This window comes from Rhinolophus ferrumequinum, chromosome 7 (genome assembly GCF_004115265.2).
Source record: "Rhinolophus ferrumequinum isolate MPI-CBG mRhiFer1 chromosome 7, mRhiFer1_v1.p, whole genome shotgun sequence".
Taxonomy (NCBI): Eukaryota; Metazoa; Chordata; class Mammalia; order Chiroptera; family Rhinolophidae; genus Rhinolophus; species Rhinolophus ferrumequinum.
In genome coordinates, this window is record NC_046290.1 from 90466161 (window position 1) to 90484638 (window position 18478).

General features: G+C 42.5%; 1 protein-coding gene across 9 annotated transcripts in view; it reads right to left on the reverse strand.

Annotated features, from left to right (window-relative positions):
- LOC117024858 (NXPE family member 3-like) overlaps nucleotides 1–17896 on the reverse strand; it is a 42990-nt gene extending 25094 nt beyond the window's left edge. The window contains exons 1-6 of one of the 9 annotated variants that reach the window (XM_033110476.1): nucleotides 17491–17895; nucleotides 15522–15710; nucleotides 12722–12876; nucleotides 11872–11974; nucleotides 11295–11409; nucleotides 4795–5549 (exon numbers count right to left, since the gene is read on the reverse strand). In XM_033110476.1, the coding sequence (XP_032966367.1) occupies nucleotides 4795–5549; nucleotides 11295–11363 (824 nt within the window). In that variant the 5' untranslated portion in view covers nucleotides 11364–11409; nucleotides 11872–11974; nucleotides 12722–12876; nucleotides 15522–15710; nucleotides 17491–17895. Of the gene's footprint in view, nucleotides 1–4794; nucleotides 5550–5626; nucleotides 5793–6538; nucleotides 6563–9266; nucleotides 9904–10818; nucleotides 10994–11294; nucleotides 11410–11749; nucleotides 11772–11871; nucleotides 11975–12721; nucleotides 12877–15521; nucleotides 15711–17490 lie in introns of those variants that run through there. The other 8 variants (XM_033110475.1, XM_033110478.1, XM_033110479.1 and 5 more) reach the window with 8 other exon arrangements.
- Nucleotides 17897–18478: the final 582 nt, after the last annotated feature.

Here is an 18478-nt window from a genome sequence, read left to right on the forward strand (position 1 = left end):
AAGATGGGCACTATATAATAATAAAGGGATCGATCCGACAAGAGGACATAACCCTAGTAAACATCTATGCACCCAACATAGGAGCACCTAAATATAAAATATAAAATATAAAACAGGTACTGACTGACATAAAGACAGAGATCAACAGTAACACTATCATAGTAGGGGACTTCAACACACCTCTGACTACAAGGGACAGGTCTTCCAGACAGAAAATCAATATGGAAACAACAGCCTTAAATGATACATTGGACCACTTGGATTTAATCGATATTTTCAGAACAGTTGACCCCAATACTGCAAAATACACATTTTTCTCAAGCGCACATGGAACGTTTTCCAAGATAGACCATATGTTAGGCCACAAAACAAGTCTTGATAAATTTAAGAAAATTGAAACCATACCAATTGTCTTCTCTGATCACAATGCTATGAAATTAGAAATGAACTACAGGAAAAAAAAACTGGAAGACACACCAATTCATGGAGGCTGAATAACTTATTACTAAATAATGAATGGGTCAAGCAGGAGATCAAGGAAGAAATCAAAAGATATCTCGAGACAAACGAAAATGAAAACACGACGACCCAAAATCTATGGGATGCCGCGAAAGCAGTCCTAAGAGGGAAATTCATAGCTTTGCAGGCCTACCTAAAGAAACAAGAAACATCACTAATCAACAGTTTATCTTCACACTTAAGGGATCTGGAAAAAGAACAGCAAAATAAGCCCAAAGGGAGCACAAGGAAGGAGATAATAAAGATCAGAGCAGAAATAAATGAAATAGAAACCAGAAAAACAATACAAAAGATCAATGAATCCAAGAGTTGGTTCTTAGAGAAGATAAACAAAATTGACAAACCTTTAGCCAGACTCATTAAAAAAAAGAGAGAGAGGACCCAAATTAATAAAATCAGAAATGAAAGAGGAGAAGTGACAACGGACACTGCAGAAATACAAAAAGTTTTAAGAAGTTACTATGAGCAACTATATGCCAACAAATTTGACAATCTGGAAGAAATGGACAATTTTCTAGAGGCGTACAACCTTCCAAGGCTAACTCAAGAAGAAACAGAAAACCTGAATAGACTGATTACCACCACGGAAATTGAATCAGTAATCAACAATCTCCCAACAAACAAAAGCCCTGGACCAGATGGCTTTACAGGTGAATTTTACAAAACGTTCAGAAAAGAATTATCACCTATTCTCTTCAAGCTCTTCCAAAAAATCCAGAAGGAGGGAAGACTCCCAAACACTTTTTACGAAGCCAATATCACCCTGATCCCAAAATCAGACAAAGACACCACAAAGAAAGAAAACTACAGGCCGATATCTCTAATGAACATAGATGCAAAAATCCTCAACAAAATATTAGTGAACAGAATTCAGCAATACATTAAAAAGATCATACACCATGATCAAGTGGGTTTCATCCCTGGTATGCAAGTGTGGTTCAACATCCGCAAATCAATTAATGTGATACACCACATTAACAAAATGAAAAATAAAAATCACATGATCATATCAATAGATGCAGAAAAAGCATTTGATAAAATCCAACAGCCATTTATGATAAAAACCCTTAAGAAAGTGGGAATAGAGGGATCATATCTCAACATAATAAAGGCCATAGATGACAAACCCACAGCTAACATCATACTCAATGGGGAAAAGCTAAAACCATTCCCCCTAAGATTCAGGAACAAGGCAAGGTTGCCCACTATCTCCGCTTCCATTCAACATAGTGCTGGAAGTTCTAGCCACAGCAATCAGACAAGAAAAAGAAATAAAAGGCATCCAGATTGGTAAGGAGGAAGTAAAATTATCATTATATGCAGATGATATGATACTATATAGAGAGAACCCTAAAGACTCCACCAAGAAGCTATTACAGCTGATAGATGAATTTAGTAAAGTAGCAAGATACAAAATTAATATTCAGAAATCAGTTGCACTGGTATATACCAATAATAAAACATCAGAAGGAGAAATTAAGAAAACAATCTCATTTACAATTGCTCCAAAGACTATAAAATACCTGGGAATAAATTTAACCAAAGAAGTAAAAGATCTGTATTCTGAAAATTATAAGACACTGAAGAAAGGAATGAAAGAAGATATAAATAGATGGAAACACATATCATGTTCATGGATAGGAAGAATTAATATAGTTAAAATGTCCATACTGCCTAAGGCAATATACATATTCAACGCAATTCCTATCAAACTACCAAGGACGTTTTTCACAGAAATAGAACATATAATCCTATAATTTATATGGGACCATAAAAGACCCCGTATAGCCTCAGCAATCTTGAGAAATAAGAACAAAGTGGGAGGTATAACAATACCTGACTTCAAATTATACTACAAGGCTACAGTAATCAAAACAGCATGGTACTGGCATAAAAACAGAAACATAGATCGATGGAACAGAATAGAGAGTCCAGAAATAAATCCATGCCTATATGGCCATTTAATCTACGACAATGGAAGCAAGAATGTACGATGGGGTAAAGACAGTCTATTCAATAAATGGTGCTGGGAAACCTGGACAGACACATGCAAAAAATGAAGCTGGACCACCTCCTTACACCATATACAAAAATAAATTCAAAATGGCTTAAAGACTTAAATGTAAGATCTGAAACCATAAAATACCTAGAAGAAAATATAGGAAGAAACTTCACAGACATTACCCGGAGTAAGATTTTTACTGATATATCCCCTCACACGAGGGAAGTAAGAGAAAAAATAAACATGTGGGATTATATCAAACTAAAAGGCTTTTTCACAGCAAAGGAAACCATCAATAAAAAAAAAAGGGATCCTACTGAATGGGAAAAGATATTTGCCAATGCTATATCTGATAAGGGATTAATATCACAAATCTATAAAAAACTCACTCAACTCAACTCCAAAAATACAAACGACCCAATTAAAAAATGGGCAGAGGACTTGAAGAGACATTTTTCTAATACATACAGATGGCAATGTTTCTAATACATACAGATGGACATACAGATGGCAAACAGACATATGAAGAAATGCTCAACCTCACTAACCATCAGAGAAATGCAAAAAAAAATCCACAATGAGATACCACCTCACCCCAGTCAAAATGGCTATCATCAATAAATCAACAAACAACAAGTGCTGGCGCAGATGTGGAGAAAAGGGAACGCTTGTGCACTGTTGGTGGGATTGCAGATTGGTGCAGCCACTATGGAAAACAGTATGGAGGTATCTCAAAAATCTGAAAATGGAACTACCCTATGATCCAGTAATTCCACTCCTAGGTATCTATCCGGAGAAATCCAAAACTCCAATTCAAAAATCTTTATGCACTCCTATGTTTATTACAGCACTATACACAATAGCAAAGACATGGAAACAACCGAAATGCCCATTGGTAGATGACTGGATTAAGAAACTGTGGTACATTTATACATTGGAGTACTACACAGCCATAAAGAAGAAAGAAATCTTACCATTTGCAACAACATGGATGGACCTAGCGAACATTATGTTAAGTGAAATAAATCAGACAGAGAAAGATAAGTACCATATGATCTCACTTATATGCGGAATCTAAAGAAAAGAATAAGTGAATGAACTAATCAGAAACAGTTTTGGAGACAAAGAGGAAAAACTGAGGATTGCTAGATGGGCAGGGGTGTGGGGGTAAGGGGGAGGGTGAGGGGATTAGAAAACAATCAGTAACCACAAGATGGCCATGGGGTTTTGAAAATTAATCTGGGGAACGTAATTTAGTGGTTACCAGAGGGTAAAGGGGTTGGGGGGTGGGAGATGAGGGTAAGGGGGATCAAATATATGGTGATGGAAGGAGAACTGACTCTGGGTGTTGAACACAAAATGTAATTTATAGATGATGTGATACAGAATTGTACACCTGAAATCTATGTAATTTTACTAACAATTGTCACCCCAATAAATTTAAATAAATAAATAAATAATTAGAAGCAACAAATATTAAAGTTACCAACAGAAACAATTAAAATAAAATGGAGACTTAATTTTCCTGGTAATATGGCAGACCCAAGTATTCACAACAAAAATACACTGAGAACAACTAAAAATTCGGACAAAAAGAGTTTTCTTAAAAATATATTTTTAAATGGATTTTTAAATAATTGAAAAGCTAACAAAATAAATAATCTTCAGATGAAAAGCTAAGTGTAGGCAGGAATTTACAGAAATGAATGATGCACTCAAGCCACTTTTGCCCTGAGGTCATTCACTCTGCCTTGAATATTTCATTTCTTATCTTTCCTGGAGAATTCCAGATCAATTGTAATCTTCCGAAATGGATATCCGGACCAGTTTTTTGTGATATATACTGTGTTTTCCCACAAATAAGACCTACCCTGACAATCAGCTCTAATGCATCTTTTGGAGCAAAAATTAATATAAGACCTGGTCTTACTTTATGATAATAGAAGACTGGGTATTATAAAATGTAATTAATATAATATAATATAATACCTGGTCTTACATTAATTTTTGCTCCAAAAGACTCATTAGAGCTGATTGTCCGGCCAGGTCTTATTTTGGGGGAAACAGGGTATCTATCTGTGTAGAAAAGTCTGTCACATGACGGTGCTAAAAAAGCATGTGTTGAATGAGAGTATAAATAAATGAGGTGTAACCTGGGGAGGGCCATTGGGTCACAGGGACAATGTGTGTGGAGGATGTGGAATATGATCCACACCCTAAGGAAGGATGTGGCTTAGGGTGGGGCAGGCGTCCCCGATTTTGAGTTTTCTTACCCCGCCAGCAGGGCCTCATCCTGTGGTGTAGTCACTTTCAGGTAACGCCCACTTGAGTGCCCAACTAAAGAGCTGCAAGGCAGGGTAGAGGGTTGAGCACAGAACCAGAGCTCACCCGAATCCACATCCCTGTACTGGCAGGTAGGCCGTCTTGTTCCAGTAGACTGGGGTTCAACATTGCAAATCACAGTCTCTTCAGTTCCTGTGGGGCCCCGAAAGTAGCCCACAAAATCAACTGTGGCCCTTTTCTCTCTCCAGATTCTTCGCAGAACCCCAACTGCCTCGCTGGAGTGGATCAGACGCACCTGTACTTGGGCCTTCCCAGCCCAGAGCAGGGGGAAGGACAGCAAGTATGTGCCGTTCTCCAGATCCTGGACGTCCCCAGGGAGCCCAGCCTTCAAGTCAGGCCCCAGCAGCTGCGCCCGAAACAGATCCCCACCATGGGTCTTGGGTCTGCCCCGGTGGTCTCTGGCGATAAGGATGGCCTCCAGGTAGCCTCTCAGGGCATAGCTGGTCTGGGCAGGACCTCTCAGGTGGTAGGTGGAGGCCTGGGGGCTGGTGGAGGCCAAAAAGTCCCCCTCATCTTCTGGGGTCAGAGGCCAGTACAGAAGGTGGGTGAGGTTGGCAAGCTCCTGGGGGAGAGAGTCCAAGAGGGAGGGAGATTCTGTGGACTCAGAGGCAGATCGAGAGGCAGGGCGGGGTGCTGGGGGCCGAGGGACGGTGCTGTCAGGCCAAGACATCTGGAAATAGAGGACCTGTGGGTAGAGAAAGGAGAATCTATCCGTGGTTTGTGTTTCCCTCACTTTCTTCTGGGTAGGAGCTGTCCACTCACCAAAGCTAGTCCCTTCTGCCAGGGGTGCTATCCTGCCTGCACCAGGCTGTCTGTCACTCATCAGCCTCGTGTCTGAGTCATTACCACATTCATCTTGTGTGAAGGTGAAGTTATGTCTCTGGGTCTCAACTGTCTCCTTATCTCAGCCTTATTCCCTCTACTACCTCCTTCCCCCCACCCACCACCCACCCCCTCGCCACAACATACACAGAGATAAGTGCAGGTCTGCATCCAACTGTCACATCTATAGCTTTCCTCACCCCTCACAAGTCTTGCTTTCCTTCCAGAACCTGGCATTCTGATTAAGTGTCCTCTTTTTCCTCCCTAGTCCCTCTCTCCCACCATCTCCACCCTAGATTCCCAACAGAGTTGTGGGTGAGCAAGCCCTTTCCTCAATGCTGCTGAGGGTTATAGAAGAAGGAGGTTAGACCATCCCGAGGGAACTCCCTCTCTAATTGGACTCAGATTCAACTACAGAAACCATTGGAAAAGTGAGAAGCTGTAGAAAGGCACAGACACAGGTGTGAGTTTGAAGAAGGACTGAGATATGGCAGATTCCTTTCTAGGAAGAAATGGTGTTTGCTACAACAAAGAGTCTCCTCCGGGGGCTCAGAGCTCTCTGGTATCATATTCTGAGAAACACAGCACCACAAATACAGACCAGAGAAGTGTGAGTATCCAAACAGGAAGAGCAGTAGAGAGAGGCCATGGTCTGTGTCATGAAGGGTGGTAACAGATGTGAGAGGAAGCCTGTGCACCTGGCCTATCAGATACTCGCCTACACCCACCATAGTCCCCTCTGCTCAGACAAGTGTTATTCAGACATGACAAGTTTCAAAATCCATGGCAGCACATGGAGGGTGTGTTTGAGGCTGCAGTCTCTGATTTGATCGCTGGAGAAGAAACACTCACAGGACTGGCTCATCCCTGGGTTGGAGAGGAGCAGGAATGAACATCACAGAGTCTGGGCACCAAATCCAGTGCTGTGTGGTTCCTTGGGATGCTTGGCCCACAAAGGCCCGTGACATCTTGGGGGGAAGTACGAGGTTGGACAATTATGTTGCGAACTCATCCTAGAAAAAGTGCTACATACCTCATGGTTGAATATCACTACTGTCACCTTCGAATACTCCCCTTTGGAAGCTATACCAACACCAGCGCCTAGTCCACCCTTCAAAGCCATTTTGGAACTCTTTTTCTGAAATGACCATCAGACCTGTCGTCGAATTACGCTTGATGTCCTGTATGTCATCAAAATGTTTTCCTTTCAATATTTATTTCCTTTTCTTTGGGTAAAGAAAGAAGTCATTGGGTCCAGAGGAGGTGAGTAGGGAGGGTGTTCCAATACAGTGATTTATTTACTGGCTAAAAACCCCCTCACAGACAGTGTGTGTGAGCTGGTGCATTGTCGTGATGCAAGAGCGATGAATTGTTGGTGAAAAGTTCAGGTTGTCTAACTTTTTCACACAGCCTTTTCAGCACTTCCAAATCATAAACCTGGTTAACTGTTTGTCCAGTTGGTACAAATTCATAATGAGTAATCTGTCTGATATCAAAAAAGGTTAGCAACATCGTTGCAACAAATTTGCGAGCTTAATTGCCAGATGTAGTATATCTGGTAAGGTGTCTGATCCATTTAGAGCCTGTTCACAGGCCCTCATCCTGGGCTGGGAGAATATCAGGAGGGCCACTGAACTGGGAGATCACAGATTAGAATGGCTCCCTGTCCATCACCAACAAATGGCAAAAAAAGAGCAGGTGAACATGACCCATGTTCCCAGAAGCAGAGACTGGTTTTCCTCCTGTCACTTGCAGCTTTGCCACCACACAAAGGGTGCTGAAGATTTGAACTGACCAGTAAGAGTGGCCAAGAGTTCTGGTTACAGCAAATTTGAACAATTTGGAGAAAGACCAACAATAACTGTGTAACATGCAAAGAATTATTAGGTATGGGAGGTCATATGGATATTTGTTTTATTATTCCTGGTATGTATGTCATATACTATATATATACATATATATATATATGTATATATATGTGTATATATGTGTATATATATATATACATACATTATATATATATCGTGTATATCATGTGTATGTATATATATATATACGCGGTATATATATATATACGCGGTATATATATATTCTCTCATATGTGCAAAATACTTCAAGTTTTAAAAATCCTCTGCTTAATTTCTCTTTAACCAAAGAGGAATTATAAAAAGAAAAATACAATCTGTGTACATAGAAATAAAAATAGAAAACTTCAGGAGTGACATTTTTTAGGTGGCAAAGTAGGAAGCTCTAGATCCTGTTTACCTCCAGGAACACACAGATTCAGGAACAATTCACAGACCAATTCCCTTTGTGAGAAATAATAAAACTAACCGAGAAGCTCCTACACTCTAGGCCAGCGTGAAACCAGACTTATCTAAATTGGTAGAGAGACTCTGGACACCCTCTTGCCAGAATCCCTACCCTCAGTACACTGCTATAGGATCAGGAAGAGAACGCTTAGCTCCCAGCTTCTACCAGGGAAAAGAAGGGAAAGAGTTGGTCCACTGGTCTAGTGTCCCAGCTTTTCCGTAAAACTTCTTAGAGAATTGGCTTCAGTCTTGCCAGTTTTCCAATGCTGACCAGACCAGCACAATCTAGCTAGCTGCCTGGGGGGGAACAAGGACTACTAGTTTAGGTAGTAGTTTCATTCAGGGTGAAATTCAGGGAATCAATAACACAGTTAGACTTAGCTAGTTTGCAGTTTATCTAGCCACCTATAATTAACCCTGGTTTGTTTGCAGTTTGATTCTTCCTGATATTCATCTGTTTTCTCTTTGTTTCTCCCCTCACTGATTAACTGAAGAACATGTTCCCTTTCTCAAGGCTCCCGACACCTCATTAATTAACAACATCGTCACCTAGGAAGGAGCAATTTCTTAATCCTCAGGCTCCCGGACACTGGAATCCAATTTACAACTCCCTTGCAGTTTTTATTGCTGATGCATAATCCCACGCCTCGATGGGATTATGGCCCAGTCCCATTCCATAGTCTGGAGATAACATCGTCTTCAAATAGACCAGATCCCAGGAGGGATGTCAGCCCTCAAACCTGCCTGACTGACTCCCCCTTTCCTATATAAGAAAAGGCTAACCTGAAGTTAATGCAGCTGCCCACTCTCATGCTCTGGACTCTGCCCCCACGTACCCCACCCCCTGACACTCCATCGGTGTTTCTCTTCTTATTACCCGAGACAGCCGTCATCTTTGGACACTGCCATGGGCATTCTCTCTCTGCCCTAACTTTATACAAACTTCCTTTGTAGAGTCTGTGGATGCTTTCAAGTTTTGTGAATGACCAGGGGTTAATTCCACACCAGGACTGTTACCACAGCTCCTCATCTTGGCTCCACACAGCTCCCTGTGCTGTGTGAAAAGCCAGTCACAGAAACACAAATATAGCCTGATTGATTCCCTTTATATGAAGTATCTGAAATCGTCAAATTTGTAGAACGGAATTGTGGAGTGGTGTTTGCCAGGGTCCAGGGAGAGGGGGGAGGGGGAGGTACTAATTAATGGGCAGAAAGGTTCAGTTAAGCAAGAGGAGTAAGTGTTACAGGTCTGCTGTACAGCACTGTACCTGTAATGTCGTCTTGTATATTTTGAGACATTGGTAAGCAGGTAGATCTCATGTTAAGTGTTCTTATCACGATAAAATAAAATAAAATAAACAATTGGTTTTACTCAAAAGACAGTATTAGAGTGAAAGGCAGGCACGACACAGACCTGGAGAAGATAGTTGCAACATGTACAACAAATGGAGGAGCTTATATCCAAAATCTATAACGAATTCCTACAAATCAATAAGGAAAGACAGACAACTCAATTACAAATGGATAGAAGATACTTTAATAGCATTTCACAGTAGAGGACCAATGACCAATAAACACGTAAATAGGTGCTCAGCTAAACTGGCAAGAAAAGCAATGCAAATTAAAACCACAGTGAAATACCTTTACATAGTCAAAGAAAGGCTGCCACTAAAAGACGGGCAATACCAATGTTACTGAGGATCTGAAGCAACTGAATCTCTCAGGTCATGCTGGTGAGAGCATAAATTGCGGAAACCACTTGGAAAACTATTTGACAGTATGCACTGAAATTTAAGGGATGCACACCTTAGGACCAAGCAGGTTAGCTCGTATATCCAACAGAAAGGCATGCATATGTGCACCAAGCTATGTTTAAAATAACCCCCCAGAAAAGTCCATCTACACTTAAATGGATAAATGAATTGTCACATATTCATACACTAGAGTACTAGAATGAGAGGAAAATTAACAAATAATAGCCTTACACTACAACAAAAAGCTTCCTCAATTGCTCTCCCTTCAATCTCTGCCACATAACCTTTATGATGTTTATGATTTCCATATAAGTTCTATATCAACCTAAAATGTATCCATCAAATACATATGTACATACACATACACACACAAAAATATGTGTATGTAGATGAATCTCACAAAAATATTGAATGAAAGTAGATGCACATAAAAGAGTTCATAATGTATGATTACATTTCTATAAAATGCAAAATCATGCAAAAATATACTAATGTCTATAGTTGAAAAGAAGAGAGGGTAGTAGTGATGGAGAGGGAGGCAAAAAAGGAAGTTTCTGGGTGTACTGATAATTTTTATTTTTTGACTTGAGTGATGATTATACAGGTATGTTATCTTTTATTTAGTTGAGCACTATGATTTATATATTTTTTATGTATGTTATAATTGAACTTTTTTTAAAAGGTGGGACGCTTTGGCTGCTGCACCAAGATGTCTCTCTCTCTCACAATGAAAGGTATCTCTGGTAATGAAACCATCACTTCCTTTAGACTGGTTTATTAAGGAATTAGGGTTTCCCTGCCAAATTCCTACATACTCCTAGAATAAAGACCAATATATGAACCCATCTTTCGAGATCAACCACTTTTTAATAGAGACCAGAAATCCATATTTTCATGGGAAATCTCCTACTGTTTAATTATCAATAACCCATTTAACTGTTTTAAACCTGAATTTAAACAGGCCAAACAACGTGCATCTATAGCTACATTAAGCACCACAGCTCCAGTTTTGACCTGTGTACAAAAAGGGAAAAGCCTTCTCCTGGAGGTATTCTTAGCTTCTCACCATAGCTGAGTTCCCTAAAGACACAATAAAGGTCACTCCAGCCAATTGCCCACTTCTTCCAGAGAAAGATTTTTTCTGGAAAAGGATCCCTGCCTTTTTTTCTCTGTGCTAAAAAGCAGGACAGGACACCACAGACGTCTATCTCTTTCTCTTATACTTGGGCAGACAAGGTGAAAGAGCTGAAGACAATGTGAATAGCTTCTTTTTTTCTCCTCTGGAATTTCCCTGAACAATCCCTTCCAGGTCTGTGTTTCTCATCCCCTAATAGACCCCACACCCAACCACTCACCCACCTCCTAGGGATGCCATCCCACCCTGCAATTGCTGAATTGGAGTCACACAGGGGCAGAGAGAAGATTGAAGCTCCCTCAGTCCCTTCTCCCAGATTAAGGCAGTGATCAATCCAGATTTGTGGCTACATAGGAGACAACAAATAAGCCAGGGATCAGAGGAGTGGAGGCAAGGGTAGTACTCACCCAGACCAGAAAGACCAACCCCACAGTCAGAATCTTGTACCCCTTGCTTTGCCCCATGAATGGACCCATGGCAACCTAGACTCTTCTCCGAAATATCCAGTACGAACTAGGAACCCTGTTGGAGCACAGAAGAGTAAACGTTTATGATAGCCCCTCCCAGTTATAAAGAGTTTGTTATCTGTGGTAATTTTCCAAGAGGGGTACATGTTCTGCCTGATACTGCAAACTATTCCGGGCGCTGTGTCTCTCAAAATCCACCATTCGAAACCCTAGGTTTCCCCTACAATTTGGAGTCTCACTTTCTGGACTTTGAAACCATTGCAGCTTCCTGTAAGATGGTAGATTCCATTTGGGGATGCCAAGGTCACCCCTGGGACTTTGCACTAATGACCTCTTTCACAATTATTTTAGATAATAATTCACTATACCCAAAAGTCATCAATGAGAGAACTTACATTTCGTCATTCATTTGTAAATTTTCATAGAATGTATTTGGTGTTCATTGTAGTTTTCTTTTATTGGCATATTGTGACCCCAAAAGGGAGGGTTTGGGCATGAGGGAGCAGAGGGCATCTACCTGCCAGTCAGCCTGGCTTATTCCAGAGGATAATGGAGAGGTGACTGAGGTCTGCAGGAGTCAGGGCGAGATTCAGCATGTGTCAGTGTCAGTGCCCACTGCCCTGAAATACATAAGATGAAATAATGTAAGGCGGAGTAGAGAGCTGGAATATCAAATCTAAAGGAAAAGAATACAAATATGCTAAAACAATGACCAATATTGTTATTGTTGATTGAACTTCGATGTGGTTCTGAGACTCTGAATCACCTGGAGTGAAAAACGGGACAGTGAAAAGTGTATCGGTATTTCCCAATCTCCAGTCATGCACTAGGAATTTCACATGATTTTGTCATACACATACCCTGTCTACACTGTCTTTTATTTAATGTTTTTCCTTAAACTTACTCATTTTAAAATTGCAAAGAAAACAAGAATAGAAAAGCAATAATACCTACAAAACTAAATGTGTAGGGTATATATTATATTCATGAAAATTTCAACTTACAGAGAAGTGTAAGAAAATAACAACAAAATGCCCACCACCCGGCTCTATCAAATTGTAGTTTCCTACACCTCAGATTTGTGTAAAGAAATGAAATGTGTCCACAATTCCTCTCCCTTCAATCTCTCCCAGATAGCCATTATGATATTTATGAATTCCAATAAGTTCTATATCATCCCTAAAATGTATCCATCTAATATGTATGTATAATATATGAATATACACATATACACATAAAATATGTGTGTATGTACATACATATGATTGTCTTTGCCTGACAAAAAAACAAAATATCTGTTTCTGCAATTTTTTTCAATATGTTTTTGAGATTTATTCCTGTTGATATATGCAGCTCTGGTTTCTTACTCAGCCCCTTCCTTGTTTCCCATCTCTTCCTCTTTCTGCAGTGGCCACATTGTCATTTCTTTGAGCGAGCAGAGTCACCAAATTTGGCTGCCTTACTACCTCTTGTGGGTGGCTTCATGGAATGGGAGGTGTAGATGAAGGGGAGGGAGAGTTATCTGGAAGAGATACATGGAAATTATGTTTGTAGACCTGAATATTGTTTTATTTGCTTTTGTTTTGTCTAATTTTGAGGCAATATGGCCCCAGTTTACGAACATGTTCTTAATTTGGAGGTTTCTAATAGCAGCCCTAAGCTGAGGTTTCGGGGACTGAATAGAGGATGAGTTGACAGTGTCGAACACAAGTAATAGAGAGCCAGTCCTCCAAAATGCAAGAAAATGTTATTTAATAAGTCCACAGTGGTGCCAATGAACCAACGGGACTCCCTTCATTTAACCCCCATGGGGTCATGTGCGCTAGCAGCTCTGGGAATAAGACATCGTCATCTTACCGCCAGGTTCCTTTAAATACAGATGCCTGCCCCAACCCGTACACGCTCACCTTCTAATGGAGCCAGGAAAAGAGCCCCTCCTTACCCTAGCTCCCACTCTGCCAGTGACTTAGCTGTCACTGACTGGCTGGCCCTGGCCTGGTCCTCTGGCTCACCATGCTACTCCTCTGAGGTCACGTTTGCCCACCTCACCTGCCTCACTCCCAGATCCACTTTTTTGACCAGGAATGAATGTCAAGCTAATAATTTTTCTGGGCCTTTCAGATCAACAAATAAACAATTAAAACAAATTGGTGTAGCAGTACTTATATCAGAAAAACAGACTTTAAAACAAAGCCTATACAAAGAGACAAAGAAGCACCCAGTAATCCCACTTCTGGGTATTTATCCAAAGAAACCCAAAACACTACTTGGACAGGACACGTGCATCCATATGTTTATTGTAGCATTATTGATAAAGGAAACAAACTCATAGATACAGAAAACATTTTGATGATTGACAGATGGGAAGGGGGTTGGTGGTTGGGTGAGAAAGGGGAAGGAATTAAGAAGTACAACTTAAATAGTCCTGGTGATGTAAATATAGCATAAGGAATATAGTCAATAATGTTTTAACAAGTAAGTATGATATCAAATGGGTAATTTTTAGATTTAAGGAGTGATCACTCAGTAAGTAATATACATGTCTAATCACTATGTTGTGCACCTGAAACCAATATAAGATTGTATACGAGATGTAATTAAAAAATTGTTTAACAAACAAACAACAACAACAAGAAAGAAATGCGACCTTTTAGCCTACAAAATTCCTACATATATTTGGGCCTGTTTTCATACTACCTATATTTGGATTTTTCTCTTTTCTCCCATTGCTTTCTCTATGTATTAATATGCCAGTATTGCGTCATTTATATTATGGTAACTGAATAATTATAAGTGCTAAGGCTCATATGGTGTTTACTCTGTGCCAAGATCTATTCTAAATACATTACGTTTAATCGCCATGACAACCCCGGGTCATTACTATTATTATCCCCATTTTACTGACGAGTAAGTTGAGGCACAGAGTAATAGTACCATTGTGCCAGAGTTGACGCATCCAGGATTGACTTCAGGAGCTCAGATTTTATGCTCTTCACCTCTGTGCTTTAATATGTAATACGGCAAATCTCCTTTCATTGAAAATTTTCTTTAAAATCAATTTTGGAGGGTGTTGGGACACAAATAATTAATGCCTCTAGCCCTGTCCTCTCTGCACTGTAAATGGATACATCTTAATTTCTGGTGGACATCTCTACTCAGATACAGCAAAGGTATCTTAAATATAACCTATCCCAAATTAGAGGAGGTCTCTGCCTTCCTGTTTCCTGATGCACTAAGTGGTTTCATCGCACCCTCCTTCACCCAAGTTGTAAACGTGGGACTTCCTCCTGCTCTCTCACCCCTACATCAATCCAATCCCCAAGTCTTACTGTCCCCTCTTAACCTCTTCCAGAATCTGGCTCTCTCCTTGCACCCACAATGCCATTGCATTAGACTGGCTCAAGCCTGGCCCACCTGCATCCCCTCCACCACAGACTGATGTATCTGCAAGGTAAAGTGAGGTTGTCCCTTGGCTGCTTCACGTTGCTTCTGGGATCCAAGGCTCTTGGATGTGATTTACAGTGTCCTCTATTCCTGCCTCCTCCAAAGCACTGAGGTGCTTAAAGCTCCCAGAATGGTTTCCTCTGCTTGGAAGAACAGTGAACTCTACACCAGGCTCACCACTTCCCTGACTAATTCCTTTTATTCTTTGAGACTTTCTGCCAGTGTCACTTCCTCCGGGAAGTCCTCCTTGATTACTCCTCCTCCATCCCCAATGAGACAACTTCTCCCTCTCCTGCCTTTACCCACTGAGTTCCTTCAAATCAGCACTTCTGCTTTCCCTACTAGTATCTCCATTTACAAGCCAGGCCGTAGAAAATGGGCATTCAACCAATGTTTGCTGAGCTGAGCTAACTTCCATCTGCTCTCTCCTTACTTTTTCAGGTAGACCCTCTCTCCCAGGAACCAAAAGGTGAGCACTGATGAGAAATGATTAAGTCAAGAGACAGAACTTGAAAATGATCAGATTAGTGGAGCGGTGGTTCTCAAACTTGCTCACTCAGAGACACCACTGAGCAGACTGTTAACACTGCAGATTCCTATATCCAGACCTCACCCCGCAGGGATTTGCATTTTTAAGGGGCACCAGTGGCCATTCTGAGCAGTGGGTTTTCAGAAACACCCAGTTGGAAAGTTTGGGAGAGAGCGGGGTCTTTGAGCACTTACCTTTGCTTCTCTTCCGCATGAGGTAGACTGTCACTCACAAAATTGCAATTTTGAGCACAGCGATTAACGTTGCCCTGCTGCGACGACCACAGCTTCCGTTCTCAGGGGCCAAGACCTTGAGCTCCTTTTGTCCTCAGAGACACTGAGGTTGGCGGGGGCGGGGAGGGCCTTGGGTGGTTTTCTTGGTGGCTGAGAAGACATGAGAAATAAACAAATTCTCCCCTGGAGGACTGGAGGTATCTGGGTGAAACTGTCACACCTTGTTCCCTAGTTTGGGGAATATTGGGGGTGGGGAGCAACCCTCTGAAGCTCTCACACAGGGAAGGGAGTAACAATGTGAAATGCTGAAGACTGAGAATTCACATCACTCAGTTTAAATCCTGACTCTACCACTGATCCGTGGTCTGACCTCAGAACCTCATTTCATCACTTACAAACAGTAAGTGATGAACTCTAACTTACATTCAATTATAACGCAGGGTTAAAGAATTTTATTGTGGTAAAACACACGTGACAAAATTTAGCACTTTAACCATATTTAAGTGTACAGTTCAGTGGCATTAAGTACATTCACATTGTTGTACAACTCTCACCACTATCCATCTGCAGAACTTTTTCATCTTCCCAAACTGAAACTCTGTCCCCACTAAACAACAACTCCTCATTCTCCCCACCCCAGCCCTTCATAATGTCTAGTCTACTTTCTGTTTCTATGAATCTGCCTACTCTAGGGACCTCATCTAAGTAGAATCAAGCTGTATTTTTCCTTTTACAGGATTGCTTTTTAATGAATGAGAAAACATGTGTAAAACTCCTAGTGTATACTGGAATGTGATTTTAAGGTTAAATTAACATTTAAGTCCTAGAAACAGCATGGTTGTCAAGATGGGCCAGTGGTTTACCCAGGGAGGGCAGGGTGGGGCTCAAAGAGTGTTCTTCCCAGCCGGGAGCAGTAGTTCATCAGTGACAAATTAATGGTTTAGAATTACCAGTGCAAGTGATTATGAAAAGCATCCAACTTAGTTAGTTGTTAGTTTTCTACAAAGTTTTCTGCAGACAACAAGCCCACTCATTGCCAGCTCCTGGGAGACAGCCCCTCCCCCACTGCCCTGGAGACAGATAAATCCTGGTTCAAGTTCTGATGCCCACTGAGTAATTAGGAAGGTCTATTAATGCAACACCCCCCATTCTTAGGTTAAAAATGGGGAAAAACAACAAGATGATCAAGTCAGAAGGTGAGGCTGATCGGCTCATGGTTAAGAGAGGAGACTCTGGGGTTCAACTAGGTTCAAATCTCACCTGCATCACAAGAGCGACTTTGGGCAGGTGTTTAGGCTCTGCAGGCCTCAGTTTCCCCATCTGGAACAGGTAGATGATAGCAATACCTGCTGCTATTGTGGGGTTGTGCAGGGTAACTAGCGCGATGCAGACCAAGGTGTCAGCCTGGTCGTGATGCACAGTAAGCGGGAGCTGCTGTTATTGCTGCTACAGAGGGGCCTCTAACGACCAGGACAGGGGAGCAGGATCAGAGTGGAGAAGGGGACAACACAGGGCCTCTTGTGGGAGAGGTGGGGACCGGGGGGTCAGTGAGAGGCGAGGAGGGTAAGGAGGATGGAGACAGGAGGAGGGAGATGGTGAAGGGGAAGAAAGAGATGGTACCAGGGCGGGGAGCATTGGAGGCCATGTTCTGGGGAGCAGAGTGGGAGAAGGAAGCAGGTGGATTGGGAAAACAGGTGATGGGGTGTTTCCAGGGAATCGGGGGCTCCTCAGAGCCTTGTTGGGTACCTACTGTGTGTGCCAGACTGAGCTCATGTCTGTGGGGAGGCACAGGTATGGGAATAGCTGGGCAGGAGTAGCGACGAGGGACAGGAGTTTGAGAGAAGGGTCAGCAAGAGTGGCGTCTGGACCAGGCCTGGTTGATGAGGGCACCAGTGGCCTTTGAACGCCTCACCAGGGAAGGGGGACTCACCGGGGGTGATGACGAGGTTGGTCCCAGGGATGGACTGCCACCCCACCTTGGTATGATTCCGGGCGGTCAAGTGGACTCGGCAGAAGTACACACTGTTGTCCTGCCTCCGCAGGTTAGAGATCTGGAGGAAGCCGCTCCTCCCGTCCTCTGTCCAGTTCAGGGAGAGCCGGTTCGTGAAATCATTATGGATGAAAGGCGGAGCGTGTTGTAGATGAACTCCCCATGGTACTGTTTCCATCTCCAGGATATACTCACGCTGAGAACACTGGGTAACTTCCAGAGGTGACAGAAGGAGAAGGGAATGTGGATGGAGCCACCTTCAGGCGCTAAGAGTTGCTCTGGTTGTTTGACTTCACAGAGAAACTGTGAATTGCACTTTGTTGAATGACCTGAAGGAGGGAGGGAGAGAAACCTCAAATTGCGGGTGATGGTGGGTGGGGGACAAAGAGGTAGCCCCCGACCAGCTGGCACCCTGACCCAAGGGCAGAAGTGTGATAGATGGTAGGACTGGTCCTCTAGCTGGGTGTCCTTCTCTCCACACTAGGGGTTAGAGGGAGGGTGAAGGATGGGGGTCCCAGCACTGTGGGACCAGCCCTTTGCTTGTTGGGGATGGGAGGCCTGGACGGCCACCCCAGCAGACCCCTTCTCCACACACACCCAGCATAAGCCCCTCCCAGGGGCTCCCCCATGGCCCTGGGCAGAGCCATGACGGTCCTGGCCACTCACCAGCCTATAGAGACGCCAGCAGCAGCAGCAGCAGCAGGGGCAGCAGCAGCAGCAGGGGCAGCAGCAGGGGCAGACCCATCGCCTTGCTCTCCTCCAGGGAGATGAGAAGACAAGCACAGACCTCAAGGCCAGAGGGAGGCCCCGCGGAGGGGCCACCTTTAAGGGATAGAGAATATATGAAGGTCTGCCTTGGGACATTTGGGGATGTAAACTTTCACAGTGACTTGAATGCGTGCTTGGCATTGGAAGGATTGGCTGCCCT